The sequence below is a fragment of the Castor canadensis genome, chromosome 4 (genome assembly GCF_047511655.1).
Source record: "Castor canadensis chromosome 4, mCasCan1.hap1v2, whole genome shotgun sequence".
Lineage (NCBI taxonomy): Eukaryota > Metazoa > Chordata > Mammalia > Rodentia > Castoridae > Castor > Castor canadensis.
Genome location: NC_133389.1, coordinates 89,050,239 through 89,076,839, shown reverse-complemented (window position 1 = coordinate 89,076,839; position 26,601 = coordinate 89,050,239). Strand labels below are relative to the sequence as shown.

The window sequence follows — 26,601 nt, the reverse complement described above, 5'->3', positions numbered from 1 at the left end:
TTCTGTTACTAATGTGTGAACATCCTTACTGATTCAAGGAGCTTGGTAAACTGAATACAGAAGACAGCACTTGTAACCACAAAGTAATCAACCTTCCAGCTTTGAGATTTATACAGACATCAGTTTAAACCCTGACTTTCTTGTTTATAGCTGTAAGCCTTTGGCCAAATTATTAACATCCTTAAACTTTGGCTTCCTCAAATGTAAAATGTGTCCATTGCATGATGCATAATTACATAATACAAGTAAAGCTCTTGCTCAGTAGGAAACAGCAAATAGTATGCTACAGAAATGTGTAAAATGAGGCCCAAAGACATTTGCACAGAGCATATATAGGCAGCCTATAAGGTCACAAGTTCAAGGCTGTGCTCCTTAAGCACATGCTACAGAGGGCAGTGTAGGGCACACAGCCATGGAATCTGTTTGTGCCTTCCCCTTCCAACCTAGAAAAGAACAGGCTACAGAGTCCCTGGTACATACTCTGATTCTGGGGTTCCCCAAATTCCTGAGGGTGGATAATGTATAAAGAATAGAGATTTATTTTACTTGTAGTTTTGGAGGCTGAAAGTTCATGATCTTGAACTTTCATGCAGCAACATTGGTATCAGCCTTCTGGCTACTTTGCAATATGGTGGATGGTATCACAGTAGGACCACATGCAAGAGGGAGAGAGCAGTCACACAACAAGACAGGAAACAAAAGGACTTCAGGGAGTAGGCTTGCTCTTTTTATAATAACTCAATTTCAAGAGAAATAACAAGTGCTCCATGAGAACTACATTAATCCCTTCTGAGAGCAGGGTCCCCCCAGTGACCTAACCCCCTTCCACTAGTCCCCAGCTCAACACCACCACACTGGGGACCAAGCCTTCAGCACATAACCTGTAGGAGACACACTCAAACCATGGTACCACCCTGTGGTAAGGCTGACGAATACAGAATACGTGAGCTTTGGATCTTGCTGACACTCTCAAGTGACCACCTTCACCACTCAGAGCTTCGCTTTCTTCCAGAGTAAAATGGGGATTGTGGGAGCAATCCCACAATAATCCCAGGATTATTGAAAGGATAAAGAAGTACATGGAGCCCTCCATGGGCTGCCTGGCTCTCGGATAAAGGAATAACATTAGTCTTGCTCCCTAATCATCTTGAAGACCCTTCTTTCCCACACCACTTTCAGATACCCAGAACTGATTATTCAGTCCATTACCTGGGAAGAGCACAGGTCCTCTGCTCAGCTGAGTTCAACCAAGGCTTCACTTTGGATTTCTACAAAGTGGCAGGCTGGATGGATAATGTTTAAATGCAGTTTTGTTGATGTATAATTTACATCAGAATTCACCCTTTTTAGGTGTACAATTCAGTGACTTTTGATATATGGATACAGTTGTGTAACCACTTCCAAAATCAAGATGTAGACCATTTTCATCACCACAAAATAGTCTTTCTTTCATGCCCCTTCCAGCTGATTCTCTCCCAACAACACTGGTCCAGGAGCTACTGATTTGTTTCCTGTCACTGCAGTTGTCCATTTTCTAGAATTTTCTGTAAATGGAAGCAGTCATAGAGTGTATAGTACTTTGGACATGGCCTCTCTATAAGCACAACACTTTTGAGAACCATCCGTGTTCTCATCAGTGAGCATCATCAGTGGGTATTTTGCTTGTTTATGTGTTCTTGCTAATTAGTATTTCATTATATAGTTTTACCACAGTTTGTCCATTTACCAGCTCATCGACATTTCTGTCATCTCCAGTGTGGGCTAGTATGCATAACATGCTACAAACATGTGTGTGTGAGTCTTTGGGTGGACAGACACATCCTTTTATCATGAGGAATAGCCTCACTTTTGCACGATAATTATTCATTTAACTTTGTATGAAACTCCAAACTTTTACAAAGTAGTTTTACCACTTGTATTCTCAGAAACAGTATGGGATTTTCACTTGCTGCACATCCTTGTCACCATTTCATATTAGTATTTCTTTTCAATTGTAGCCATTTGTATGGGAGTGTAGTGTATCTTATTGTGGTTTTAATTTGTATCCTCTAATGACTGACAGTGGTTATCATCTTTCCCTATGTTTATTTGTTAGCAATATACATTCTTTGTTGTCACATGCCTTCAAATTTTTTGTTCCATTTTTTTATTGAGTTGCTTGGCCTCTTATTACTGAGTTATGAGTTCTTTTAATTCTGGATAAAAATCCCTTATTAAATATACCTTTTGCCACTTTCTCTAAGTCTGTTGCTTGACTTTTAATTTTCTTTATCAGTGTCTTTGAAGACAAAATTGTTAAATTTTGACCAATTCTATCCTTTTTGTCTTTTATGGTTTATTTCTCTATTTAAGAAATCATTGCCTATTCGAAGGTCACAGAGATAAGTTTTGCTGCTTTCTTGTAGAAGTTTCCTGATGTGTGTGTTAAGTTTCGTGGAGAAAGGGGTAAGGATCATTTTCCTCTGTGAATATTTGCTGTTTGCAGTACATTTTGTTGAAATACCATCTTTCCCCCATTAAATTACCTTGTCATTTTTGTCAAAAATCAATTGATAGGACATGTGTGAATCTATTTGTGGGATGCCTGTTCTTTTCCACCAGTCCACATGCAGATCCTTATCCCTCATTCTCTTGATTAGTGGAGCCTCAGAGAATTCACTGACTGTCAGTCCTCTGAGCTTGATTTTTGAAAAAAAATGCTTGCATTCCCAAACCATTAAAATCAGTGTACCAGTATCTATAGAAAAGCCTGATATTTTTATTTCATTGCGTCTATAAATCAATTTGGAGAGAATTGACATTGGAACAATATAGAGTCTTCTGATACACAAGTGTGATACGTCTCTCCATTAATGTACAACCTTTCCCATTTTTTTATAAAGTGTATAAATATTTCATGTTTTGATGTTGGAAATAGTATTTTTATTACCAATTATTTATACATACACTTAGCTTTTATGTATTCGCATTGTATGGTGTGATGTTTCTAAAGTCATTATCACAACATTTTGATGGATTCATAGGATTTGTCTTCAAATAAAGAGAGTTATGCTTGCTTCTAATCTCTACACCTTTTATTTCATTTCCTTACATTATTGCACCGGGTAGGACTGCCAGTGTGATGTTAGACAGAAGCAGTGAGAGTAGACATCTTTGACGTGTTTCCAGTCCTGGGGAAGCATTCAGTCTCTTGCTATTAAGTTTGGAGATCCTTCTTGCAGGCTGAGAAAATTCCCTTATGTCACTACTTTGCTGAGCGTTTCTCTTCATGTTTATTTGTCATGAATGGATGTTGAATTTTGTGAAACGCTTTTTCTGTACTTCTTGCTCATATGATTTTTCTTTTAATATTAATTGTTTTGAAGCTAAGCAGTCTTTACACTCGTTGGATAAACACATTTGGTAAACATTATTTTATCCTTTTACATATCGCTCATTGTGATAGACTAGTTCTTTATTAAGTACTTTTGCATCTGTCTTTTTTTAAGGAATGGTAATTGTCTCCATTTGTGATGACTTTGTCTAGCTTTGATATCAGCATAATGTGGGTATAATAAAATGATATGGAAAGTGTTCTTCTGTTTTTCAGAAGGGTTTATGAAGAATTCATAATTTTTTTTCTTCCTTATAAGTTTCACTTCATTCAACTGTGAAAATATCTGGGCCCATAATTTTTAACTACAAAATCAGTTACTTTTATACATATAGGATTGTTCATTGTATTTTTTTTCTTGAGTAAGTCTTGGTAGTTGTGTCTCAAAAAATATTTCCATTTACTTCAATTTTAATTTAAGTTGTAAGATGTGTTCATGTACACTTGTATATTCATAGATATTATCTGTTACTAAATAAGGATGTGCCCTTATTCATTCCCAGTATTGATCATTTTTGCTCTCTAGTGTCCTTCTTTCTTCTCCCCACCTCTCTCTCTCTTTATTTTGCTCTGTCTCTTCATTTCTCTCTCTCTCACTCTTGTTAGAGACTTTCTGGTTGTGTGATACTGTCAAAAGACAGCTCTGTTTCATTGATTTAAAATTTTTTTAATTTCATTAATTTCTGTTTCTTCTCCTTATATTTAACATGTTCTAAATTTTTCTACTTTCTTAAAATGGAATATTAGAGCATTTATTTTACACCTGTCTTATTTTTACTAAAAATGTTTAAAGCTCTGTGTTACTTGCATTCCATTGTATTTTCATCTTCATTCACTTTGAATACACATTCCTTCCTTTGAATGTACAGTATATGTAGTAGTGTACTGCTTAATTTTCAAATATTTGGAAAATTTTCCAGACACCTTTTTTCTATTGATTTCTGGTGATTATCTGATAATATTTTGCACAAATCCAATCATTCTAAACTTGTTTAGGCTTGTTTTATGATGAAGGATATAATCTATCTTGATGAATTTGAATCCAAAATGAATATATATTCTCTTAATATGTAGAATGTGCCCATAAAATTTAATTAAAATATTTAATTATGCAGATCTTCTGTACCTTGTGATTATCTCTATTTGTTCTACAACTAAGAAAAGACATAATTTTTGGAATAGATTTGTTTTCTCTCCTCTCAGTCCTTCAGTTTTCGTTTCATGTATTTTCGAATTTTACTATTGTAGATATACATATTTTAGGATCATCATGTATTTTTGATGAATTGGCCCCATTATCACTATAACAAGCTGTCTTTGCACCTGATCATATTTCTTTTAAGAAGTCCACATTTTCTGTATTAATAGCAACTCCAGCTTTTTTTCAATAGGGTTTTCTTGCTATTATCTTTTTCCATCTTTCTATTTAGCATACATCTTTTTTGACATTTAAAATGGATTTCTTATCAACACCATATAAATGAGTCATGCTTTTAAAAATCAAATCTTATAATCTCAACCTATTAAATGGAATGTGTAGATCATTTACATTTAATGTATTTGTCTAGATAATTGGGTTTAAATCTATCACCTTACTATTTTTTCTATTTGTCTTATCTATTCTTTATCTTATTGTTCTTTTTTGCCCTCTTCTGCATTTAATTTTTATGATTCCATTTTATTCCCATTTGTAGCATATTAGCTATACTGTGAGTTTCGCTTGTTTATTTCATAATAAACAATACTTCATAATAAATACATTTTATGCTTATCCTATACCACCATTTCTGGTGCTCTTTCTTCTTTTCTTTGTATCCAGATTACTACTTGGTATCCATTTTTCATCTGCCTGTAAGTTTTCCTCTAATAGTTTTAACACTGAAAATCATCTGACAATGAATTATATCAACTTTTATTTGTCTGGAGTGTACTTTTGTTTTGCCTTTATTTTAAAAATTAATTGAAATTAACTTTTTAGTACACTGGCAAGCTGTGTTTTTTTTTTCCTTCCAGCAACCTGAACATGTTGTTCCATTCTCTTCTGGCCTTTATAGTTTCTATCAAGCAATCTGCTGTCAGTTTTTCCTCTGTTTCTCTGAAAAGCATCTTTTTTCTCAGTTGCTCTTAAGATTTTATCACTGATGTTCAGCAATTTGATTATGATGTGGTTATTATTATTAATATTATTATTATACCTAGTGTATTTTTTTATCCTGGTCTGGTTGTGGATAATGGGTTCATAGTTTTTATAAAATTTAGTAATATTTTTGGTTAAGAATTTTTCTTTTCTCTCTTTTGTTTCCATCTGGGGTTCCAGTTGTACATATCAATACTCAGGTTACTGTATGCTTTTCTTAAAAAAATTTATTGTTATGTACATAAGTACATAATATTTCCACCATATTCACCCTCCTACTCCCTTTCCTTACGTCCTGTTTTTTATGTCTTCCATTTTCTGTGTTCTTTGGTTTAGATCATTTATATTGTTTTGACCTCAAATTCACTGATCTTTTTTCCTACTGTGTTTAATATCTCTGCTAATCGGCTACTAATCCTATGCAAAGTATTTTTCATTTAAATGTAGTTTCTCCTGTCTAGAATTTCCATTTGGGTATTTTTATTATTTTAATATATTTTAACTATGTTCAAGTTTTATTTTATGTCTCCAAATATTTTTATAGTATGTACAATAAACACTTTTAAGACCTTGTTTATTTAATTCATTCGTTTTCATTTCTTTTTCTATTTCTAGTGATTAGCTTTTCTCTTGGACATGGGTCCTAATTTCCTGCTTTTTGCATGTCTGATAATTTTTAATTGGATCCCAGAGATTGTGAATTGTACACTGTGGGGTGTGGGATTTCATTGTGTTTCTATGAAGACTGTTGAACTTCATTCTGGGATGCATTTAAAGTTTTAGCACATCAGTTTTATTTTTTAAGGCTTACTCTTAGGCTTTGTTAAACAAGTCTCATGAGCCTATATTCTGGGTATAATTACCTTCAAGACTAACACTTGATTCTTCTTAGGATTCTACATGGTGCTCCTTATATTGAAAGGTCTAACCTTTCTAGTTGGGGAAAACGTCTATTATTTTCAGTCTTGTACAAGTTCCAGAAATTATTCAACATACTGCTTCATAGTAATCCTTTCTCTGATTTCATGAATTTCACCTCATGCATGTGCAATACTCAAGCGAGACTGAGTATTAACTTTTCTCTCCAGTCCTCTGCCCAGCAAATCCTAGCTTCCTAACCCCTTCTCACTAATACCTAGATTCTCTCTTTAATCTAGTAGGATCACCAGGCTCTGTTTGCATTCTCTCTTCATTTATTTCAGTCTAGAAACTGTCTCCAGGCAGCTGTTTGGAGAAATTATAAGGCTCATCTCATTTGTTTCACTTGATTCAGAGATCAAGTTCTGTCCTGACTGTTGCCTAGTGTCTGAAACAGTGTAACACTCTCTGTCATTCTGTTCTTCCCTCCCCTCCTGTCCCTTATCTTCCTCTACCTCTACCCCCCTCTCCTTCTGTCACTCTCTATCTCTTTCTCTCTTTTTTCCTCCCTCCCTCCCTTTCTATGTGTGCATGTGTGTGTGTTTCTCTAACAGCTTAATCTGTCATGAATAGAGACAAAACTCTCTCTACATATTTTACTCATATCCATATCCCCTGTAGAGATAGTTGTGTGATATTGGTCAGAGGAGGATGGCAGCTAAAATGGAAAGCTGGACTCATCTCAGCTCCAACCTTTTCTACACCCACATTTCAACCAACATCACATGAAAGAAAAATAAATGATCCCTGAGTATTTCACTTAAAATGAATTACCTTATAATAGTTAAAATCCTTACCAAACAAGGAAGACATGTTAAAATGAATATTTTTTTAAAAGTTTAAGGGTATGAAGACTTGAGCTTTCTTCCCTTATGCATATAACTCAAAAAATAATTTATGCTGATTAAATACACAAATGGAGAAAAACATCTTTGAACATTAAATTTTATCTTTCTGAAACCTTTTATTAAGTGTCTGTAATTAAAGTAATATTAGCAAACTAAAATAGTTTATAGTCTTGGAATAGAAAATTTAAGAAGGTTAGGGTAATAATACAGAGGATGCCTTAGCTCTATTATTCCTCTAACTATCTGTAATAACATTTTAATCAGTTGCTAAATTGATAGGTCTGAATCTCTCCACAATTCCCTATTTTTATATACTTTCTGCTAAATAAACCTCTTTAACTCTCTTTCCCCAGTTTGTTTTCTTCCCTCCCTTCCCTCACGTGCCTTATCAAGGCAGATATTATCCAGGCAGGTGAGATAGAGAGTGGAGACAGTTGTCCATATAATTCAGCAAACCTGATAGGGAGTAAAAAAGATTCAGAGATGCAGAATTACCCATAATAGCCATCAGCGTCTATCAGACTCTCCAGATAATTGTTCACTTTTCACTTCATTTTGTCAGGACAGCTAGAGATGGAGTGAATCTCTGAGAGAAAATAGATAATTGAATAGAGACAAGGATAACCTTTTAGGATAGATACTGTACTTTTACCAAGGGGAAATCATGACTTACTCATTTGGGAATGTGATCTGGGAACATAATGAGTTTGTAAACAAAATAGGATTAGTAAACATCATGTGTTTAGACTTGTAATACGCTTTGCATAAACATCAGCCTAAAAGTGAATTAAAAGAGGTTACAAACAAATAGCTATCTTATAATCAGATTGAGAGAAAAAGGTTTAAAATAGAGTAATTTGATTATGGATAGAGAATGTACAAGGAGAGAAAAGGAAAGAAGGGCAGAGAAAAATTGGATTTTCTTCAATTAGAAAAAAATGACAGGACTAGAACTATTGTAGTGCTACATTTTTATGGTACTTTAGAACAGTTTTCCCATAAAATTAATATTTTACATTTGATTTTCTTTGGTATAAAAGTATCAAGCTAAGGAGAACAAAACTTGAGCTATAGTATTGCTTGGTAGTATTGCTTAGTAGGTACTTGGGAAAGGCTGTGTTGTACTCTTACAAGCAAGGAGTTTGAGCTGAAACTGTTGGTTCCCAAAATAGGAGACACTTTGGAAATGAACATCTATTCCTAAGTCAGCTGACCAAGTCTCAAATGCTAGCTCTTAGTCAGTAGTGATCACATGAGCCTATTCTTGTACAGCACAGTAAATAATGTATATAAAGTTTAGCTATTGTGTTTTAAGGCAGACATAGTAGTATAGCAAAACATGGAGTTATGTGGAGACCTCAACATTTTTTCAGGCTGGAGTGATAACAGTACAGAGATAAATATTAAAATTTATAAAATCATGAAAGATTTGGAAAATTTCATAGCAGATCCCAGACTACACCAAAAACATCCCCAAAACTTAAAGTTCATTTTAGTATTCATGGCAGGCAGGAGCACATCTTAATGGATTTTTTTCTGAGGGGTTATACCACCTGTATATATAAATAAATTTAAGAAATATTTCCACAAATACATAGTCTACATGGACATTTGGGACACATTTCTAACCTTGTCTAGTTTATGTCCTTGAGTCACTTTTGCAACAATAATTTATATGACTATTCTATCAAATTCATGTATTGGGTTCACAGGATTCTAGCCCAGCCTGAGGTGGCACTTCTTTTTTTATTATTCTAAATAACTTTCCCTTTATCTTTACAAAGGAATTCCATGGTTCACTTTTTTCCTTTTTAATTTTTTAAAAATTTCCTATTAATGCCCTACTTTTTTTCTCATATTCAAACAATAGTGTTCCAAATTCCCAACATCTGCTCTTCCTTCATGCCAAAGAGCACACAAAGGATTGGAAAACAAATTTACATTCTCCTCTACATTTTTCAAATCTCAGAAAGTTTAAATCCAATTTGAAGTTAGAGGCCGAGTATTCTCATAAATTCCAAATCCAGCATGTTGAATTTACTCTTCTAGAAGGTCATCTTAACGCCACAGCCAAAAGTTACCCAGTGGTTGTGAATAAATAACCAGTATAGTCATTTTTTACTACTTTGACAAAAACATGGGGTAAATTTAGAATGAATAACCTATATTTAATTGATGTAGCTTTGGCAACAGGGTTGGTGTTTTTAGCTTGTTTCAGCCATACAGCTGAAGAGAAGGATGTGCAAATAAAGAGATCTGTTTTCCCATCTGTGCTTTAAGTTTCTGTTGTCAGTACCACATGTAGCTTAAAGATGCTTGGGAACCTGGTGAGAATTCCTACAAAGACTTATTTCCATGACCATTTGCATGATAGGAAAGTGTGCTAGTTAATAAGATGTATGAGTCATGAATATCTACAAGTCACTCCTTCTGGCTACTGAACTGTGATGGGTGCTGATGGAATGTTTGGCTGGAGTTTTTTTCATAGATATAATAGAAAATTTTAAAGTAAAAAATGAGTTTCCAAGCTTTGTGTTTTCCTGGGATCTATTAGGGCCCAAAAGGGGGAAAGATGATCACTAAAGTAATTTGTTTGAATCCATTACTGGTTAATAATTTCACAGAAGCAACTTAGGCAAAACATCCCTAACCTGAAAATCCAAAATCTAAGATGCTCTGAAACATTCTGAATGCTGACATGATGTCAAAAAAGTTTTAGATTTTGAAGCATTTCAGATTTTGGGTTTTCAGATTAGGAATACTCAACCTATAAACTCTAGTCAATATTCCAAAGTCCACAAAAGTCCAAAATTTGAAACACTTCTGGGCCCAAGAAATTCAGATCAGGGATAGTCAACCTATGTAAGCTTTGAGGACAGATATTCTGCAAGTCCCTAATTGAAAATCGTTACTTACTAACTCTGTAATGTTCCAAGTCTGTAAACAAGAGAACACTGGTAAACATCATTTGTTTAGTTTAAAAAAAAAAAAGAAGAAAGAAAGAAAATACCATGAGTGTACCACCTCCAAAATAGATTTCTCAAGAAATTGGACTCCCCTGTGTTATACATGAAGCAGCTTACAACCAACTCCAAATACTTTGTTCCATATTCATTAGCTACTCATTAACACTTCTGATGAACTCACCCCCATATAAATAATTACCAAAAGAGAATAGCTTAAGAAATAACCAGGTTGGCTCTTTAGTAAAACGTACCCAGGTGCTGCAGTGTAATACTGACTGCACACAGAACAACCTGGTCTGCCTTGGCTGCCATGAGGTACATATCAGTATTATATATTTACAGGGACCCTCACTTCTTCTGACAACCACTTATGGAAACTTACTGAGCACCTGCTCATACTGAGCACTCTGCTAGACTTATTTTAAAATGAGCTATGATTATTCAAGTCAAAAACTGTGAGTTTTTGACTCAAAACCAACAAGTAACTAAGCAGATTTGTAAGCTCAGTCTTTCTGAAACCTGTTCTCTTCTTATTTCATTCTTCTAAATATTCAGCATCATTTAAGCTGCTCCATGTATGAAAACAAGGGAGTCCATTCCTAAGCCTATCCTGTGATAATCTCTTTGAACAGATACATTAATAACACCAAGAGCTTGGGTTAACTAATTCAAATAATTAAAGATTTGTGCAGTAGTATCTGTGAGAAGAAATTGAGACACTTGAACCTGTAGAAGACAAAGCTGAAGAACAAATGAATGACATTTCCGGAGGACCTCAAATTATGGCAAATTCAGGTTCCACTCACTTGGAAATTTATATTAGCAGAAACAATGTCAGAAATCAACTTTTCCCTTCTCAGCTGTTTATAAACACAGTGTTTCTGTGTAGATGGTTATATAACAGAACAGGTTTGGAAGAAACTTGGTCAAGTCAGTTAAGAGAACAATTCATTTTAAAAGGAAACAACTCACTATTCTATGTAAATGAATACAGGAAGTTACTGAATCATCTCATCTCACCACAAAGGCCCCGGGAACTCTAGTCTGTAAAAACTTAGTTTTCACACTAGTGAGGGTGCTGGTGTTAAACAGGATGCCAGAATTCAGCATGGCATTTACAGTATCTCAGGATGGGGGCACAGTAATGGTGACACATGGCTTTCACTGGATCTGGGACTTCAGGCCCAGTCATGTGTGAAGTGGATGCAGGGTTTGAGGAAGAGGCTAAAATAGCATTCCATTGGCTGTCTTTTGTCTTGGTCACCCGTTTTTTTCCTAAGGACTTGAAAGTACCAAGAAATCAGTCTTGGAAATATTCAATAATTCTGCAAAGTCTTATCCCTCTGGCCATCTGAATTAATGAAGTCTGACTGAATGTGAAAAAACAGCTGCTTAGAAGAAGGAAGTCAACTGTTTGGTTGCTGGAATCAGAACAGGAAGAGCCACATTGAGATTTCACAGGAAAGAATTTACCTTCAGTGGAGAGAAGGAACAATGTGAAGTTGTTTTTTCATCCACCCATTCATTTGTCACACACCAGTGAGGGCTGACTATGTGCTGGGCACGGTGTGCTGAGTGCTGGTGATGGGGCATGAATCAGGCACCCCATTAGCCTAGTACCTGTAATGATCATACTGTAGAATAAGGGCCATGATCATGTCAGGAACAGAGTTTTATGAAGATAGGGAGGAGTTGAATAAACTCCAGATCTGCCCCAAGACATTTAAGAGTCTGATTCTTCTTTTGAGAACACCTGTTCATGCACCCATTGTAAGAATTGTGCCAGGTTAATCACGTGATGTGTTTCTAGTCTCTCAAGATCCCCTGTGATGGAGCTAATGGCATCTAATATTCAGATGATGTTACTATGGCCAGCTGCCAAGGGAGCAGCAGGGTAACACTCAGAAGGATGAGTGGGGATTTCATATCACACACCCTAAATTAATAGTTTAAAAATCTTCAGTGGTTCGTTTCTCCAAAATTCCTTCTCTGCCACCATCCCACACAGAACCTCGTCTGATTGCTTGTGCCTAAGCTGTTCAGTGCCCTCTCAGAACAGGTCACTTTTCCCAGTGACTGAATCCTGATGCCAGATAAAGATTCCTAATCTGAGCCATTTTGATATTCTTCCCCAAAAGGAGGGCATCCCAGAAAGTCCTGTATCTACTGCTGAGAGACTGAAAAGGAACCTACCTCCTTGATGCATACATTTGCAAAGTGATGCATTCAGGGTATAAGTAAAGCAGTGGGCTCAGGCCCACTCTCAAAGATTCCTCGTCATTCTGCTGCTGTGCCCTGAACGGTTCCCAGGTGTATTGAGATGGAAAGCTCTCAAATGACCAGTAGTCCTGGGGCTGTTTTCCTCTGTGAGTCATCTGTTTTCTATATGATCTGCAACTTAAAATGACTGGGATGTGGTGCCCTAAGTCTTCCCATAATATATCTGGATATTATTGGCAGAGACAACTGTGAGAACTTATCTTGAGAGACTGATAGAAGGCAAATGGGGCAATGGGAGTAGGTGAAAGGCTGGCCGAGGTCAGAGATGTAATTGGTGACCTTGGAAGAATGAAGCTCACTGACACATGGAGCAACCCAATCTTTGAACTCATTAGCAAAGCCCTGTTGGCAGCTTCATTCACAGCCATAAATGCGAACTCAACACTTGTGGAGGGCAAGACCCAGTCAACTCATTGAAGATGCAAGCCAGGCTTTGCCCTGTGAACTTTGTTCTTACTACAAATTATTTTGTGAGTTCTTATAAGTCTCTGAGAAAAAAAAAAAAAAACAGCTTCAGAAGTACAGTATCCAACACTTTTTCTGTAAGAAACCAATAGTGCTTTGACGAAACTACATAAAGTCAGTGTCAGTGTTTTCAATATAAACTCTAGTTTCTCAAGATATAAGTATTCTAAAGAAATTTGCTTGAGGGTGAAACTTGGAATATGTCAGAGTCCCTGACTGTCCACACCTCATTTCATAGCTACTTACAAATGAGACCTTCACATTCTCTATATTTGGCATCTGGAATTTTTAGAAATAAAAAATAGCCTTAATAGCAGGTTATTTCCGAGCTTAATGTCAGTTCACACAATGCACACGGCATTGGAGAGCTCAGGATTCTTTTCTTTTAGCACACAATGTTGTGCTGAAGGGAAAGAAAAGTAAAGGGACAGATGCCAGAAAATGTTGGTGTCCTCAGAAGGGCACCAGACTTAGATTTTCTTCACCATTTTTCTACCCCAAATCTCTCTTCTGTGCAGTTTCCTACAATTGCCATGGGCTGGTGTTTGAAGCTAGGCAAACATGTATGTGGGCTTAGGGAGTGGGACCTATCACCAGATCACTAAAAAGAAAGCTGAATATCTCTTCACTTTTTTTATTAGTATATATTAACTGTACAAAGTAATGGATTTCATTATGGTATTTCCACACATGCGTGTAATGTACTTTGATGATTTTTACCCCTCTATCACCTTATAACATTTCTTCTCCTTTGCCCCTTCCACATCCCTAGTAGTCACCCTTTTACTTTCATTTCCCATATAAGAGAAAATGTTCAATACTAGTCTTTGTAAGATTAGCTTATTTCACTTAATGTGATGATTTCCTGTTCCATCTACTTTCCTGAAAAATTTCATTCTTCTTTATGCCTGAATAAAACTCCATTTTGTATATATACTACATTTTCTTTATCCATTCATCCGTTGATGGGTACCTAGGCTGATTCCATGACTTGGCTATTGTGAATAGTGTTACAATAAACATGAGTGTGCAGATGTCTCTAGTGTATGTTGACTTCTGTTCCTTTGTATATGTCAGGAGTGGTATCGCTGGCTCATATTATAGTTCTATTTTTAGTTTTTTGAGAAACTTCCATAATGATTTCAGTATTGAATGCACTAATTTGCATTCCCACCAACAGTATATGAAGGTTCCTCCTCACAGCCTGCATTCTTACCAGCATTTCTTCTATTTGTTTTCTAGATGATAGTCATTCTGACTGGAGCGAGATGGAATCTCAACATAGATTTCATTTGTATTTCACTGATGGCTGAATGTATTGAATAGTTTTTCATGTACTTACTGGCCATTTGAATTTCTTCATTTGAAAAGTGTGTGTTCAGATCATTTGATTGGATTTTTTGCTCTTTTGGTGTTTAATTTTTGAGCTCTTTATATATTATTAATTATAATTTTATATATCATATATATTATTTATATATTAATCTGTGACAGATGAATAGCTGAAAAAGATTTTTCTCCTGTTCTGTATTCTGTCTTTTCACTTGAAGCCTGGGTTCAAGCCCTAGTACCAAAAAAATAAATAAAGATGCATTGTGGAATCGAGTCGTGGAGTTGAATACTGTTCCCTTCACTATTTAAATACTGTGCCCTTCACTGGGCCTTAATCCCAGTACTCTCCAAGGCATAGAATGCACAGTGTGCTAAGTATTATTATAAATTCTAGGGATTTGGTGGTGATCATATTTTAATACTCACAGCAACCCTATAAGGAACCTGAGATTCTAAGCGATTAAGCTCTTGCACAGGGACTCACACTATCAGTTGTTGGGTGAGACCACATCACAGGCCACTGTTCCATAAAACACCAAAGGAGTGGTAGCTGTTGATCTTTTGACTTAAAGATTATGCATAATCTGTTATATCCCTCATCCTGTCTTACACAATGTTGAGTTGTACCTCTTACCTGGCACTAGATTTATAAGGTGCTTATAAGATGAAACTAAGAAAGTTTCATTCCAAGATTTTATATATGAATGGAGACTTTCTGGATGACAACCAGATCTTGGAGGCTGTCACATTATCTTGGATAAACCACACATCCACTTTAGAAATTAAATAAGAAATACTTTTTTCAGAACCTTTATAAAATTTTCTGAAGATGAGACATAATTAATAGAATATGTCACATACATGGTGAAATCAGCTTAATTTTTTCTAGAGAATACTGAGACCCCTGGAAGTGATGAGAAATCCAAAGGGTGTTGATGAGTTTTGTCATTGCACAGAGTGAGAATGAAAGAGAAAGAGTGGCCCCATCATCTTTGCAGAAAGACTTCAAGTAGCAGGTGGGTCAAATTCGGCCCACATGATAAGTGATGTTATGGTACGTAAGGTATCTTTTGCAATAACTGTCCTCAGTCACATTTAGAGCCCATGGCTTGCGTCATCTGCTGAGTGGGTGATAATTCGTGTAAGAGATGCACAATTACCTTTGTTAGGACATCACTCTAATTTGTTATGTGTGCTCATTATGAATTTTATTTCAGTTAATAAATTTCACCTAATTGAAGTCACATGCGTCCCAGATTGAAATAAGGATAATCAGAAATAATTGTTGGTCTCTAATGACTGTTCTTTTTCTGTAATAACTCTAGCATCTATACGCATGTGACTCTTGCTGCCTGTGATGGGCTGACCTTCTTACCTCATTATGTGAAGGGGATAATTTCATGTTCAATTAAAGGTCTGTTTCATGCACTTCAGTGGAAACTTACTACACTATTTCCAAATGTATATCTTTTTCTTTCTTCCCTATGTATCCCTTTGCCCCAGATTATACCCAAATACTGATTTTTTTTTTCCTTTTCTGTGACCCTTCTCTAATCCTGTTTTTTTTCTTTTTTTCTTTTTTTTTTTTTTTTGGTGTGTGTGTGTGTGTCTCAGAATCAAACTGCCAGATGAGAACACTAGACAGTGGGATTGGAACCTTCCCACTCCCAGACTCGGGAAATCGCTCAACAGGACGATACATATGCCAGCCAGAGCCTCCAGAGGACACTGAGCCCCTCCTGTCTCTCCAGCCAGCCCCTTCCATAGCTTCTTCTGTCAGAGCCCAAACCCTTGAACGAGAAGTGCCTTGCTCCACAGATAGCCAGTGCTCTACAGAGACCACCATTGTTCAGTCTACATCTGACACCATCATGATGGCCAGAGGGCTGCGACCTCCTCAAAGTCGACTTCCCAAACCAGCTTCCTCAGGTAAAATGCCAGTTGCCTTCCAAATGAGATTCTTCCCAACCATAGTAATGCACTTGCTGATAACAGTGGAAAACCTCCCAGCGGGAAACAAGTCCATCCATGACCTCTGCCCTATGGAAATGTGGATGTAAGAAAAATCCCTGCACATCCTCTACCAAAAAGTAAAACTATATATAAGCCATTATTGATTCAGACTATTCCATGCTAAAGAGTATGCACATAAAAGGAAACAAATATGTAAGCACCAGCATATGGCTATGTAAATTGATGCAGAAAAAAAGTACTACATACATTCATGGGATTTTTATCCTATAAAACTTAACTCTGAATATAGACCAACTTAAGCCATAGATATAAACGTAGCTGAAATATTTGCTTGCCCACTAAGCAGAAGCCATATGTCTTTTGACATATTCCTGTCCTGTTCATGTATATTTTTATGTTGAACTATAAAAGACTCTGCTAGATACATCAGCAGCAGACTGCGTTAATGGCAGCGGACAGCAACTGCCTTCCCATTGTCAAGTGTCATCTTTCGTTGCAGTCAATGGAAACAAGCTTTCATGATTAAAGAGAGGACTGGGCTAAGGGCCAAAGTTTTCTCATTGTTTCCTCAAGATTAAAAATATTTATTGCAGGCCCGGAAGACATTAAATAATTTTTAGCGTGGATGGCTTCAGTTGCTCTGGCAACATGCATAAGCATATGAACTAGAACTCTGAATCGAACACTTTCTTTTTTTATTACCTCTTATTGTTGTGCTTGGGGTACATTGTGACATTTAGAAAAGTTCTTACAGTATATCCCACTTGAATTCATCCCCTCCATCATTCCCCTTTCCCCCATTCCTGGAATAGTTTCAACTGGTCTCATATTTCCATTTGCATACATGTGTACACAGAATTTGCATCATATTCACCCTCCTATACCCTCTCCCCACATTCATTTTATGGTTGGATGATTAGAAAGAAGCCACAAGTGGAGATTATACTATAGGTTTCTGAAAAATTAGAAAAGAAGACTTAATTAAACATCCTCGAATGAATGGATAGAGCTAGTCCTATGGCTGACTTCTTCCTTTTTTTGATAATAACAACTCTCACAAATGTTTCATTGCAAACTTCTGCTCATTCCCAACCAAGGTTACATTTTTAAAGGCTGTAATGCATATTATTTTTGAAATAAGTACATTGTTAATTAATGATACATCCTCCAGAGGCTCAGGGGCAAAATCTTAGTTATAGATTATGTGTTCTATGCCTGAATAGTCACATGTGTGACCTCAATTCAGCAGTGGGCTGCCGAGTAGAGTCCATGATTAAACACTGTCATTATAACAAATTGAATAGAAACCACAAGCCTTGAATTGCTTCATAAGAAGGGGATAAGGCGGGAGATTGTTCTGATCTTGTGCTAATATTCATTGCAGCAGGTTTTTAAGGATTGTGTCTTAATTAAATTGTCATGCGAGTTGTAAAAAAGTAGTATATGAAGAGCAAGGTGAACACAGGGCCGGACATTTTTGAGTCATCCACCCTGGAGTTTCTGTCCACTGTGTGACATCTGTCATCCAGAGACAGGGCCAGTTTTCCAATGCTTCACTTTTCTCAGTGACCATTTGCTATTTAATGAAAAATTAGGAGTGGAGAACTAGCTGGAACAAAAGGAAACAAGGTATACCTGTTTCTTTCAGAGCAATCACTTCCTGTTCAGTGTGTACAAATGAATTGATTTTTCTCTTATCTCCATATCAAACCTGGGAGCATCTGTACCAGTCTTAGCTGATGAAAACACAATTACTCTGCTTCTGCGCACAAGAAAAACTGCTGTGGAGAGGCTGCTACAGCATGTCTCGTTGGTAATTTTTGATATGGGAGGATCATAACAGAGATCCTCCCTTCTGGTGGGATGAAGGCACACACTCTGCAGGTTAATCTGCTATTTTATGGGTAAAGGAGGAACTTTCTTTAATGTCCTCTGCTAATTTCACCCTTGATACTCAAAGTGTGGTCCATGGGCCAGCATCACCTGGAGCTGGTTAGAACAGCAGTGCTCAGAGCCCACCCACTCCCACCGAATCAATATCTGCAATTTCACAAAAGCTCAACTAATGCGTGTGCACATTAAACTCTGAAGCTTGTAAAGTACAGTCTTGAATGATCTTTTAAGAGCCTTGAGCAAAGTTTCCCAGATCCCATTATTCAAAATGACCTTAATATGTATTCTAAGAAAATAAGGGTTCCCTGCTCAATTATGTTTGGGAAATGCTGCAAATTATAATCCTTCCTTTGGAAATTATGGGAATGCCCATTAGCACAGTTTCAGGCCAGCCTGTACAAAAGTTCTCAAGACCCCATCTTAACTAATGGGTGGTCACAGTGGGGCACACCTGCCATCTCAACTACATGGGGAAGCCCAAATAGGAGGATCATGATCCAGGCTGGTCTGGGCCTAAAGCAAAACCCTATCTCAAAAATTATCAATGCATAAAGGGCTGGCAGGGTAGTTCAAGTGGTAGAATGCCTGCCTAGCAAGCATGAGGCCCTGAGTTCAAACCCCCCCATACCACAAAAAAGAAAAATCTGTTATTTGATGAATAACATTATTTGAGGGGTAGTGTCAGTGCTTTCCAAATGGTTTGCCTGCTAAACCCTTTCTAACTTGAAAAGTTCCAACCTTTTTTTTTTTTAAAAAACATTGGGTTCCAGGTCAATTTGCCAGGCTCTCCAAGGTGGACATCCACCATATATCCTCTATAGGTTACAGATATCCAGGGTAGTACACACTTGCAGGGGTCAAAAAGACAGATCCAACTTTCACTGTTTTCATACCTTTCTGTTATTTTTGTATGTCTCTGTCTCTCCTTCCCTAAACTTATAAACATTTGGTGAAAGCTTGTTTATGATTTCTTCATTAAGGAAAAACCAGTTTCCAAAAGGGGAGTGAAGCAGAGCCAAGGCCTCAGAATTGCTCATCATTTGAATATGCTGAAGACACCATGGCAAGGGAGCCCCTCCCAGACCGGGGGGGTGAGGATGGCACTGCTGAGACCCAGGTGAGGGGGAGGCAGATAGAAGGGCGTGGTCCACTGGTTTATCTTAATTGTGAAAAGTGAACTCCTTAAACCCGTTAGTGACCGATTTAATTTTAAGTCAAGTTTTGCATTGGTGTATTGAGTACAAACCAAGATCCTAGGCTCAACCTTTTCCCTGGATTATTATTAAGGGATATCATGGGTTCTTGGGACATCTTTATTCTGCGGAATTCAAAGTGCTTCTCATCTGCATCCAGATTCCTGGCGTACAGACATTCCCTGAATCAACATTGTGAAGCAATCATTCACTCTCCCAAGCCACATGGCATCACTTGGAATGCTTTTCCTCTTTTCATTTTCTCAGCAGTTGCTTTAGCCTTTACCTCGTTTCCATGACACACAGAAAGCAGGTGTAATTTTACTCCTTTTAGGGATAAGTAAATTGAGGCTTGGAGTGGTCAAATGATTTGCCCTGGTCAAGGAGACCTGAGTTTCTTTAATGCCATCATTTTTTCTGTATGTTGTTCATCCACCCTGGGATAACATACCCACCCTCCTGACATGTGATTGGATCTAGAGAGAAGCTCATGGCTCAGGGGCTCTGTTCAGCCCTTGGGACTTACTTGGTATCCCCTCATGTTTCCCTTTCCAGCTAGTTGCATTGACCATGTTCAGTCTCTCCACTATTTCTTAACTCATCCTGGGACTGGCCCACTGCACACTCTGGTGTGATACCTGGTGGTGAGAAGGGTGGGAGACTTGTCATCCATCACAGATACGGTCCCTACTAGAGGACTGGTATCTCCAATGCTGAGCTCTGTCCCCCTAAAGTCTAATACACTGCTTGGCATGGAAGAGGTACTCAATAAACACCTATTAAATGAGTAGGTGAATGAGTAAGTAAATGAAGGAATGCCTTCTTAAGATTGTAACACTAGCTGAAAGAACTTACATCCTAAAATGTGTTTTGGTAATTCCCAACAAGATGACACCCTCCCAAAAAACTTTGGGGACCCATCCCATGCATCTGTACCTGAAGTGTCTAGGATAGGTAGAAAAAAGTAGGCTCTAATGGGGCAGTCTACAAACATAAAAAGAGTATCCCACATACTCCTGCCTAAACCCACAGGAGTTACAGTCCTGGATCAGTATTCTACTTATGTTTCCAGAGCGAAATATTACACAATATCAGTCTCCTCAACAATTGCTAAACATGGCATTATTACACACCAGTGACATTCTTTGGGGCCATGCTACATGGGTCTGTGAGCAAAAGGGGAGACTGGGTCCCTCCACCCATGAGCTACTCATAGATTGGGAGATTTTCTTACTTTCCCAAGACTACCTTCCTTTGAGAGGCTGGAATAAAGTTATAAATTAGGCAAATTATTTATTCTGCTGTTCCCAAGGTTCGTCTTTTAATATTCTCTAATACTTGAATGCCAGTGATGGGATTGGTAAAGTAAATAAGCCAGTAGGCTCAGAATAACAGCTCCTAACAGGTACTTGAAAATAAAAAAGAAAAGCCCCTACAAAGAGGTGTACAAAATGCAGAATGGGCAACTGTGGGAACCCGCCTGAGCCTGGGACAGTGACAGAGTGCCTTCCACAGCTGCATTGTTGCAGGCCTGTTTCTGCAGCCCTAGAAATTGAATAGCTCTGCAGGAGACGACTAACCCGCAAACCAGACTTGCCATTGGGTGAAGTGTGGCAATGGAATTGTACACAAAAAGGCAGCCAAATGTGAACTGTCTCACATACTCATGGTTTTTCTACACATTTTGATTTGTGTGAATGGTCTTAACAGTCTCATATGACTCGTTTAGAACAAGGTACCCGGAGTGTGTACATACTCTGCCAGCTGCAGCAGTGATAGTGACAGTGACCTGGTCTAGGAAAATAATGGTTTTGGAGCCGGAAGGGGAAAGTTAGTGAATGCAATGAAGAGCACCACCCCAGGTAACACGCGTGAGCACTCTGGACGTGTGGGCTCCTCTTTCTGGGAAGCTGCTGACTGCACCTTTTCTGTGCTCAGTCCCTGGCCACCTTGATTTTACATTTTAGCTCCATGTCTCCCCTGAGATCTAATTGTCTGGTACATACAGAAGATTGTCTGTGTGCATCAATTTGTTTCCTGCTACAATCTTCACAACATTACAGTGCAGTCTATAAGGATTTTATTTCTAGATCTGGCATCTCTAAAACAGCTTCCAATTGAGTTAGCTCAATAATGAAGGAATCACTATAAAGATAACCTTTTCTTAATTACATACTTTGGCAAGTTGAATTATCCAATAAGCCATGGATGAGGTTTTCCAGGCTTTTTGCTAGCATCATGCTGTATAGCTCTGGATCTGTTTCTGTGTCATTATGAACAAGTCTGTCTGTGAAGTTCAAGTTTCCTTATTGGCTTTCTTTTTGAATCAGCATTGGCAGTAGAAAAATTGTCATCCCTCAGCACTTAAAAATATGTATATTCACGTGGCACTTCCTTACAGACATAAGAGGCCAGATGAACCCATAAGACAAATATGATGTTGGGTTTGCTTTTCTTCTAATCCATTCTGGATTAGAAGAAATATTTTAATGATACAATAGAGAATCGTTCTTGTCTACTAATCAACTTTTTCTCAAACACTAATTTAGGAATTATGTGATGAAATCATGCTTTTCTTTTTTAAAACAACACTGATATATCACTTTAGAGGAAGACAATCTAGAAACTGTGTTTCTAATTTTTGGAAGCTCTTGGCATTTGTAATGTGGGGGAGTAAAGGGTTAAACTGGCATATGAGAACAGCCCATTTATCTGAATCCACACTGTTTCCCTTGGTTCTTACAAGTCATCAGAGAAGCAAGACTGATGGTTGAAACACACAAACATTTTCTATGTTACTGTTTCTTGTTGCTATAACATAATACCTGAGAGTGAGTAATTTATAAAGAAAAGGAGCCCTCTTAGCTTATAGTTCTGAATTTCAAAAGCAGGCCACTGGCATGCTTCTGGTAAGGCCACATGGAAGAATCAGAAGGGAAGCAGACACATGCACAAGTAAGTGGCAGGAAGGAGTTGGCCATTTTATGATAATCTACTCTCATGAGAATCATCCATTCCCTGGAGAACTACATTAATACATTCCTGAGGGCAGATCTGTCATGACCCCAAATGCTTCTTAAAGTCCCTGTCACCACTCAGTATCATTACATTGATACCAAATCTTAATTTAAGTTTCATTGGGGGCAAACAATATTTGAACCACAGCATTTGTCAAGAAGAAAGTAGCAAATAGCCCTGGTATTTTAGTTAGTTGTCCCATGGGCTCTTTGTGGTTCACCAGTGTCCTTCCAGTTGTGATAGACAGAGAGAAAGGGAAATTCATTCATGTGGTCTTGCCTAGGTGAAGTGGTCTAAGACCAGTAAAGCTTGTCATCCAAGCTCTTCCTTTGAGATTACCATGGGTCCAGAGTGAATTATCTCAACTTATCAATTCATTTGCCAGTACAAGAGTGGTTTTGGGGACCTCTCTCAGCTCTAAGAGTCTATCCATTCATTATTGAGCAAATATTTTCTGAAGGCCTCCTGGGCCCACTTTCCAGAGATGAGTAAGTAGCAAAGATGCCTGCCAGATAGTAGACAGTAAGCATAATAAACAAATAAGTCATACAGTTTATTCAAAGGAAGTATGTGCTATGGAAAAGACAGCAGAGCAGAGTGAAGGGAAACAGGAGTGCAGGGGGGCAGGTTAAAATTCAGTACAGCAGTCAAGCCTCAGTCAGAAAGAGACCTGGAGCAGAGCTGAAGGAGAAGGGTGAACCAGGAACATACCTGGGGAAGAGCACTCCTACCAAGGGAGAAGTCAGTGACAAAGCCTGAGGCAGGGACAGGGGCCAGTTGTGGCTGTAGCAGAGAAAACATGTGAAAAGACTGATCAGATGAGCTGGATGAGTAAGGGGACCAGAGATTGTGGGACCTTCTGTTCTGAGAAACACAGGGACTCTGGATGGATGTTTTTGAACACAGGAGTAGCATGACCTGAGACATTTTAAAAGGATCGCTCTGTCTGCCATGATATGGAGACTGAAGAAGCAAGATCAGCTACAAGGCTGTTAGAGTCACCACACAGGAGACTTTGGCAATGTAGACTAGGCTAAGTGCTCTGAAAACACTGGCTAACTGACATCCTGTAGCAATGGGGAGGCTCTGTGTTGACTCTTGCTGTGAAGCCCTTGAAATCTAACCAGTGTAAATAAGGAACTGGGAACATTCCTCTTTTTCTCTCTTTAGCTTTTCAATTTGTAATTAATTTTAATTTAAATATGATAGTCATCTGGGCTCATTATACAGCACAGGGAAAATGACCTGATTCATGATTTAATGAAGAATGCAAAAGGATTCACTTGTGGTTTGGAGGTAGTGGTGAAAGAATGAGTGGGTTCAGGGTGACTCTAAGGTTGGATCTTGGAAGGGCCAGACCTGCTACAGACTATGATGGAGAAGGCAGGGAGACAGAGGTCGAGTTCTATTGGACACACTAAGTTTGAGGTGCCATGAAGCCCATAAGATGAGGTGATAAGTGGCAGTTGGCTGGGCAAGTTTTGAGGTCAACAGACTAGGCCAGTCAAGAACTGTGAATTGGAGTATCAGTATTTAAAGCTGTGTAACAAAATGAGATTAGGAACAGGGAGAGAGATGACATAGAGAAGGAACTGTGTACTCCCACCTCAGAGGTCAGGAGGAAGAGGAAACCCAGAGAGGGAGTCGGAGCAGGAGCAAGCAATGCGGTTCGTGCCTATGAGTGCCTGGGCATGTGGTGTCTTAGAAGCCAGGTAGAGAAAGTATAGCCCATGCAGAACCACAGGGTGTGCATCTGCAGATTTGAATCTCGGATATCAAAAGAACTTTTTAAAAAATTACATCTGTACTAAACAAGCATTTTTCTTATCATTCTGCAACTGTTTATATTTACATTTTATTTGGTGTAACAAGTCATTTAGAGATAATTTAAAGTATGTAGGAGGATGTGCATAGGTGACATGCAAATACTATACCATGCTATATAAGGAACTTAAGCATCTATCTGCTGGGGTCCTGGAACTAATCCCACCACACACACACACACACACACACACACACACACACACACACACACTGAGGGACTGCTTTATGTAATGGAGGAGTTCCATGATTCTATATGTTGCTTGTTACTAAAAAGGGGAACACAATCTTCTATTTTGATCCTGCCTCTACCTCTAGCAGTGGGGTTCCACTGGTGGTGAGGGTGTGGACAAAGTCAAAGGAGGGATGTTCTAACAGCACTTTGAAACTGTCCACAGTAAGACAAATTCTCTAACTCCACATGAGAGAGTACTTGGATGTGAGAGAACTTAGTTGAGGACTTAAATCTGAATGTGGACTTGTTTAAATGAGTGTGCAGAGCAATAAGTAAGAGACAGTAGGTGTGGCTATGGGTCCATCTTGAGCTCCTTTTAAGTCCCTCTGTAAGTGAGCCTCAGCCTGGGTTTTTGCTTGTTGGGTTTTTAATTTTCTGCACACTCACTTTGCTCAATCTATTCCTTCCAACCATTGCAAGGCCCCCTGTGAACAGAGCAGGCTTACTTCATTCTGTTGTTTTAGCTCCTGGGCAAATGGTGCTTTTTGGGAGAAGGCATAGGGTACTAGAAGCAGCACCGCCAGCAAAGTGATCCTTCCGTCTACCAAGGTGCCCACCCTGGGCCTTTAGAAGCCCCAGAGATCTGTTGTTTGCACACCCTGGCCACAAGTCAGCCCTGCCCAAGGATGGTGCTGCCAAGAAGGGAAATGCATGCAGACAGCTGGCATGGCTGTGGGTGTGTGCTGGTTTCTAACAAATCCTAGGAAGGATGTTTAGACTGGATACAGCACCATTCACTCACTAAATGTCTACAAAGATGGAATAAAAAAGAAAATACTTCTAACTCTTAGCATATTTTTTAAAAGATTGTGAAATTATCAAAATGCACATGAATCAAATTTTAATATACTGTATGATGGGTAGATGAGACTGTTCACTGTACAGTTTCTTTCTTTGGAGTCTCAGGCCTGGTTTGGCAGTGTAAAAACTTTGTCACATTAGCAAATTCAATAAAATATAAGTGTATGGATAAAAAAAACAATTAGAAAAAATGAAAGGAGTTTGTGCCTGGAATAGCAATAGTCATGGCTTTACCTTGCCCTTATCACAAGTGCCTATGACAGTGAGACTGACAGTCCCAGCCTCGGATTCCCTCTTTAAATAACAAGGTTTTGTAATCGAGGCCTCCAGCCTGCAGAACGGAATTTGCCAGGAGAGCTTGAAGCCTCACTGAATGTTTGCTAAGATAGTTGCCTTTCTGGAGCATGTGCTTTCTCCCTGGCTCCCTGAAATCTCCCTTGGGCAGGAAAGGACACATGATATGGGCAATTTGTCCTCCCAAAGCTACCTCTCACCCTGGTCCTCCAACTGCCCTGCCCACAGGAGCCTGCTCCTTCTCTGACTGGCCACTCTTCCTGCCAGTCACATCATGGCTGGGTGCTGTCCTTTTAACACAGGGTGGCTATGGTCCCTTGTTTACTCTTTTTGAATGCCTGCTTGCTGCTTTGCATCACACCGAATATGGCAAAAGGTACATCTTTTCCAGAACCCTGACTATGGGCCCACAAAACACTAAACTAAATACACGTCTTTTCTTTCAAGGTTGGTTTCTTTAGCTTGACTTTGAAAAATGTTTAAAGAGTCGAAGTTGTTAGCACAGAGTCAGTGGTGGGAACAGGATTTAGGAGCCAGGTAGGTGGCCCAGCAGGTGAGGGAGAAGATGAGGTAAGACAGAAGTAATTTCATGGCTTTGTTTCTACAGAGCTACACAGTCTAATTTGCCCGGCTGCACAAAACAAATATCCCTGCCCCTTTTCTGCAGGGTTGGGGAGGTAGAGAGAGCAAGCCAAATATAAGCTGGGGAAGAATCCAGAGCAATTGCAGCAGTGAAGCCCAATCTCTAGTGAAGGAAGGGCAGTCTCAGCACTGGTTGAACCCTAGACCTGGTTAGTTAAAAACACTTTCTCACTGATACGTGTCTCTCAATCTTCTCCTTTATCTACTTGGTTGCCCACTATCATCACTAGCGATGTCAGTCAGCTTTGCATTACTGTAACAAAATACCTGAGAGATAAGAGCAGTACACACCTGTAATCCTAGCAACTTGGGAGGCTGAGGCTGGCAAATCAGGGGTTTGAGTACAGTCTGGCCAACATGGTGAGACCCCATCTCAAAAAGCAGCAAGGACTCGGAATATAACTTAGGGTA

The 26,601-nt window shown here is 38.4% G+C and overlaps 1 protein-coding gene across 16 annotated transcripts in view; it reads left to right on the top strand.

The window, feature by feature from the left end:
• The window catches only part of Nckap5 (NCK associated protein 5), a 927,122-nt gene that overhangs the window by 849,457 nt on the left and 51,064 nt on the right, over positions 1-26,601 (top strand). For all 16 annotated transcript variants that reach the window (XM_074070606.1, XM_074070604.1, XM_074070603.1 and 13 more), the window contains 2 exons: positions 15,934-16,248; positions 19,167-19,303. In XM_074070606.1, the coding sequence (XP_073926707.1) occupies positions 15,934-16,248; positions 19,167-19,303 (452 nt within the window). The remainder of the gene's footprint in view (positions 1-15,933; positions 16,249-19,166; positions 19,304-26,601) is intronic.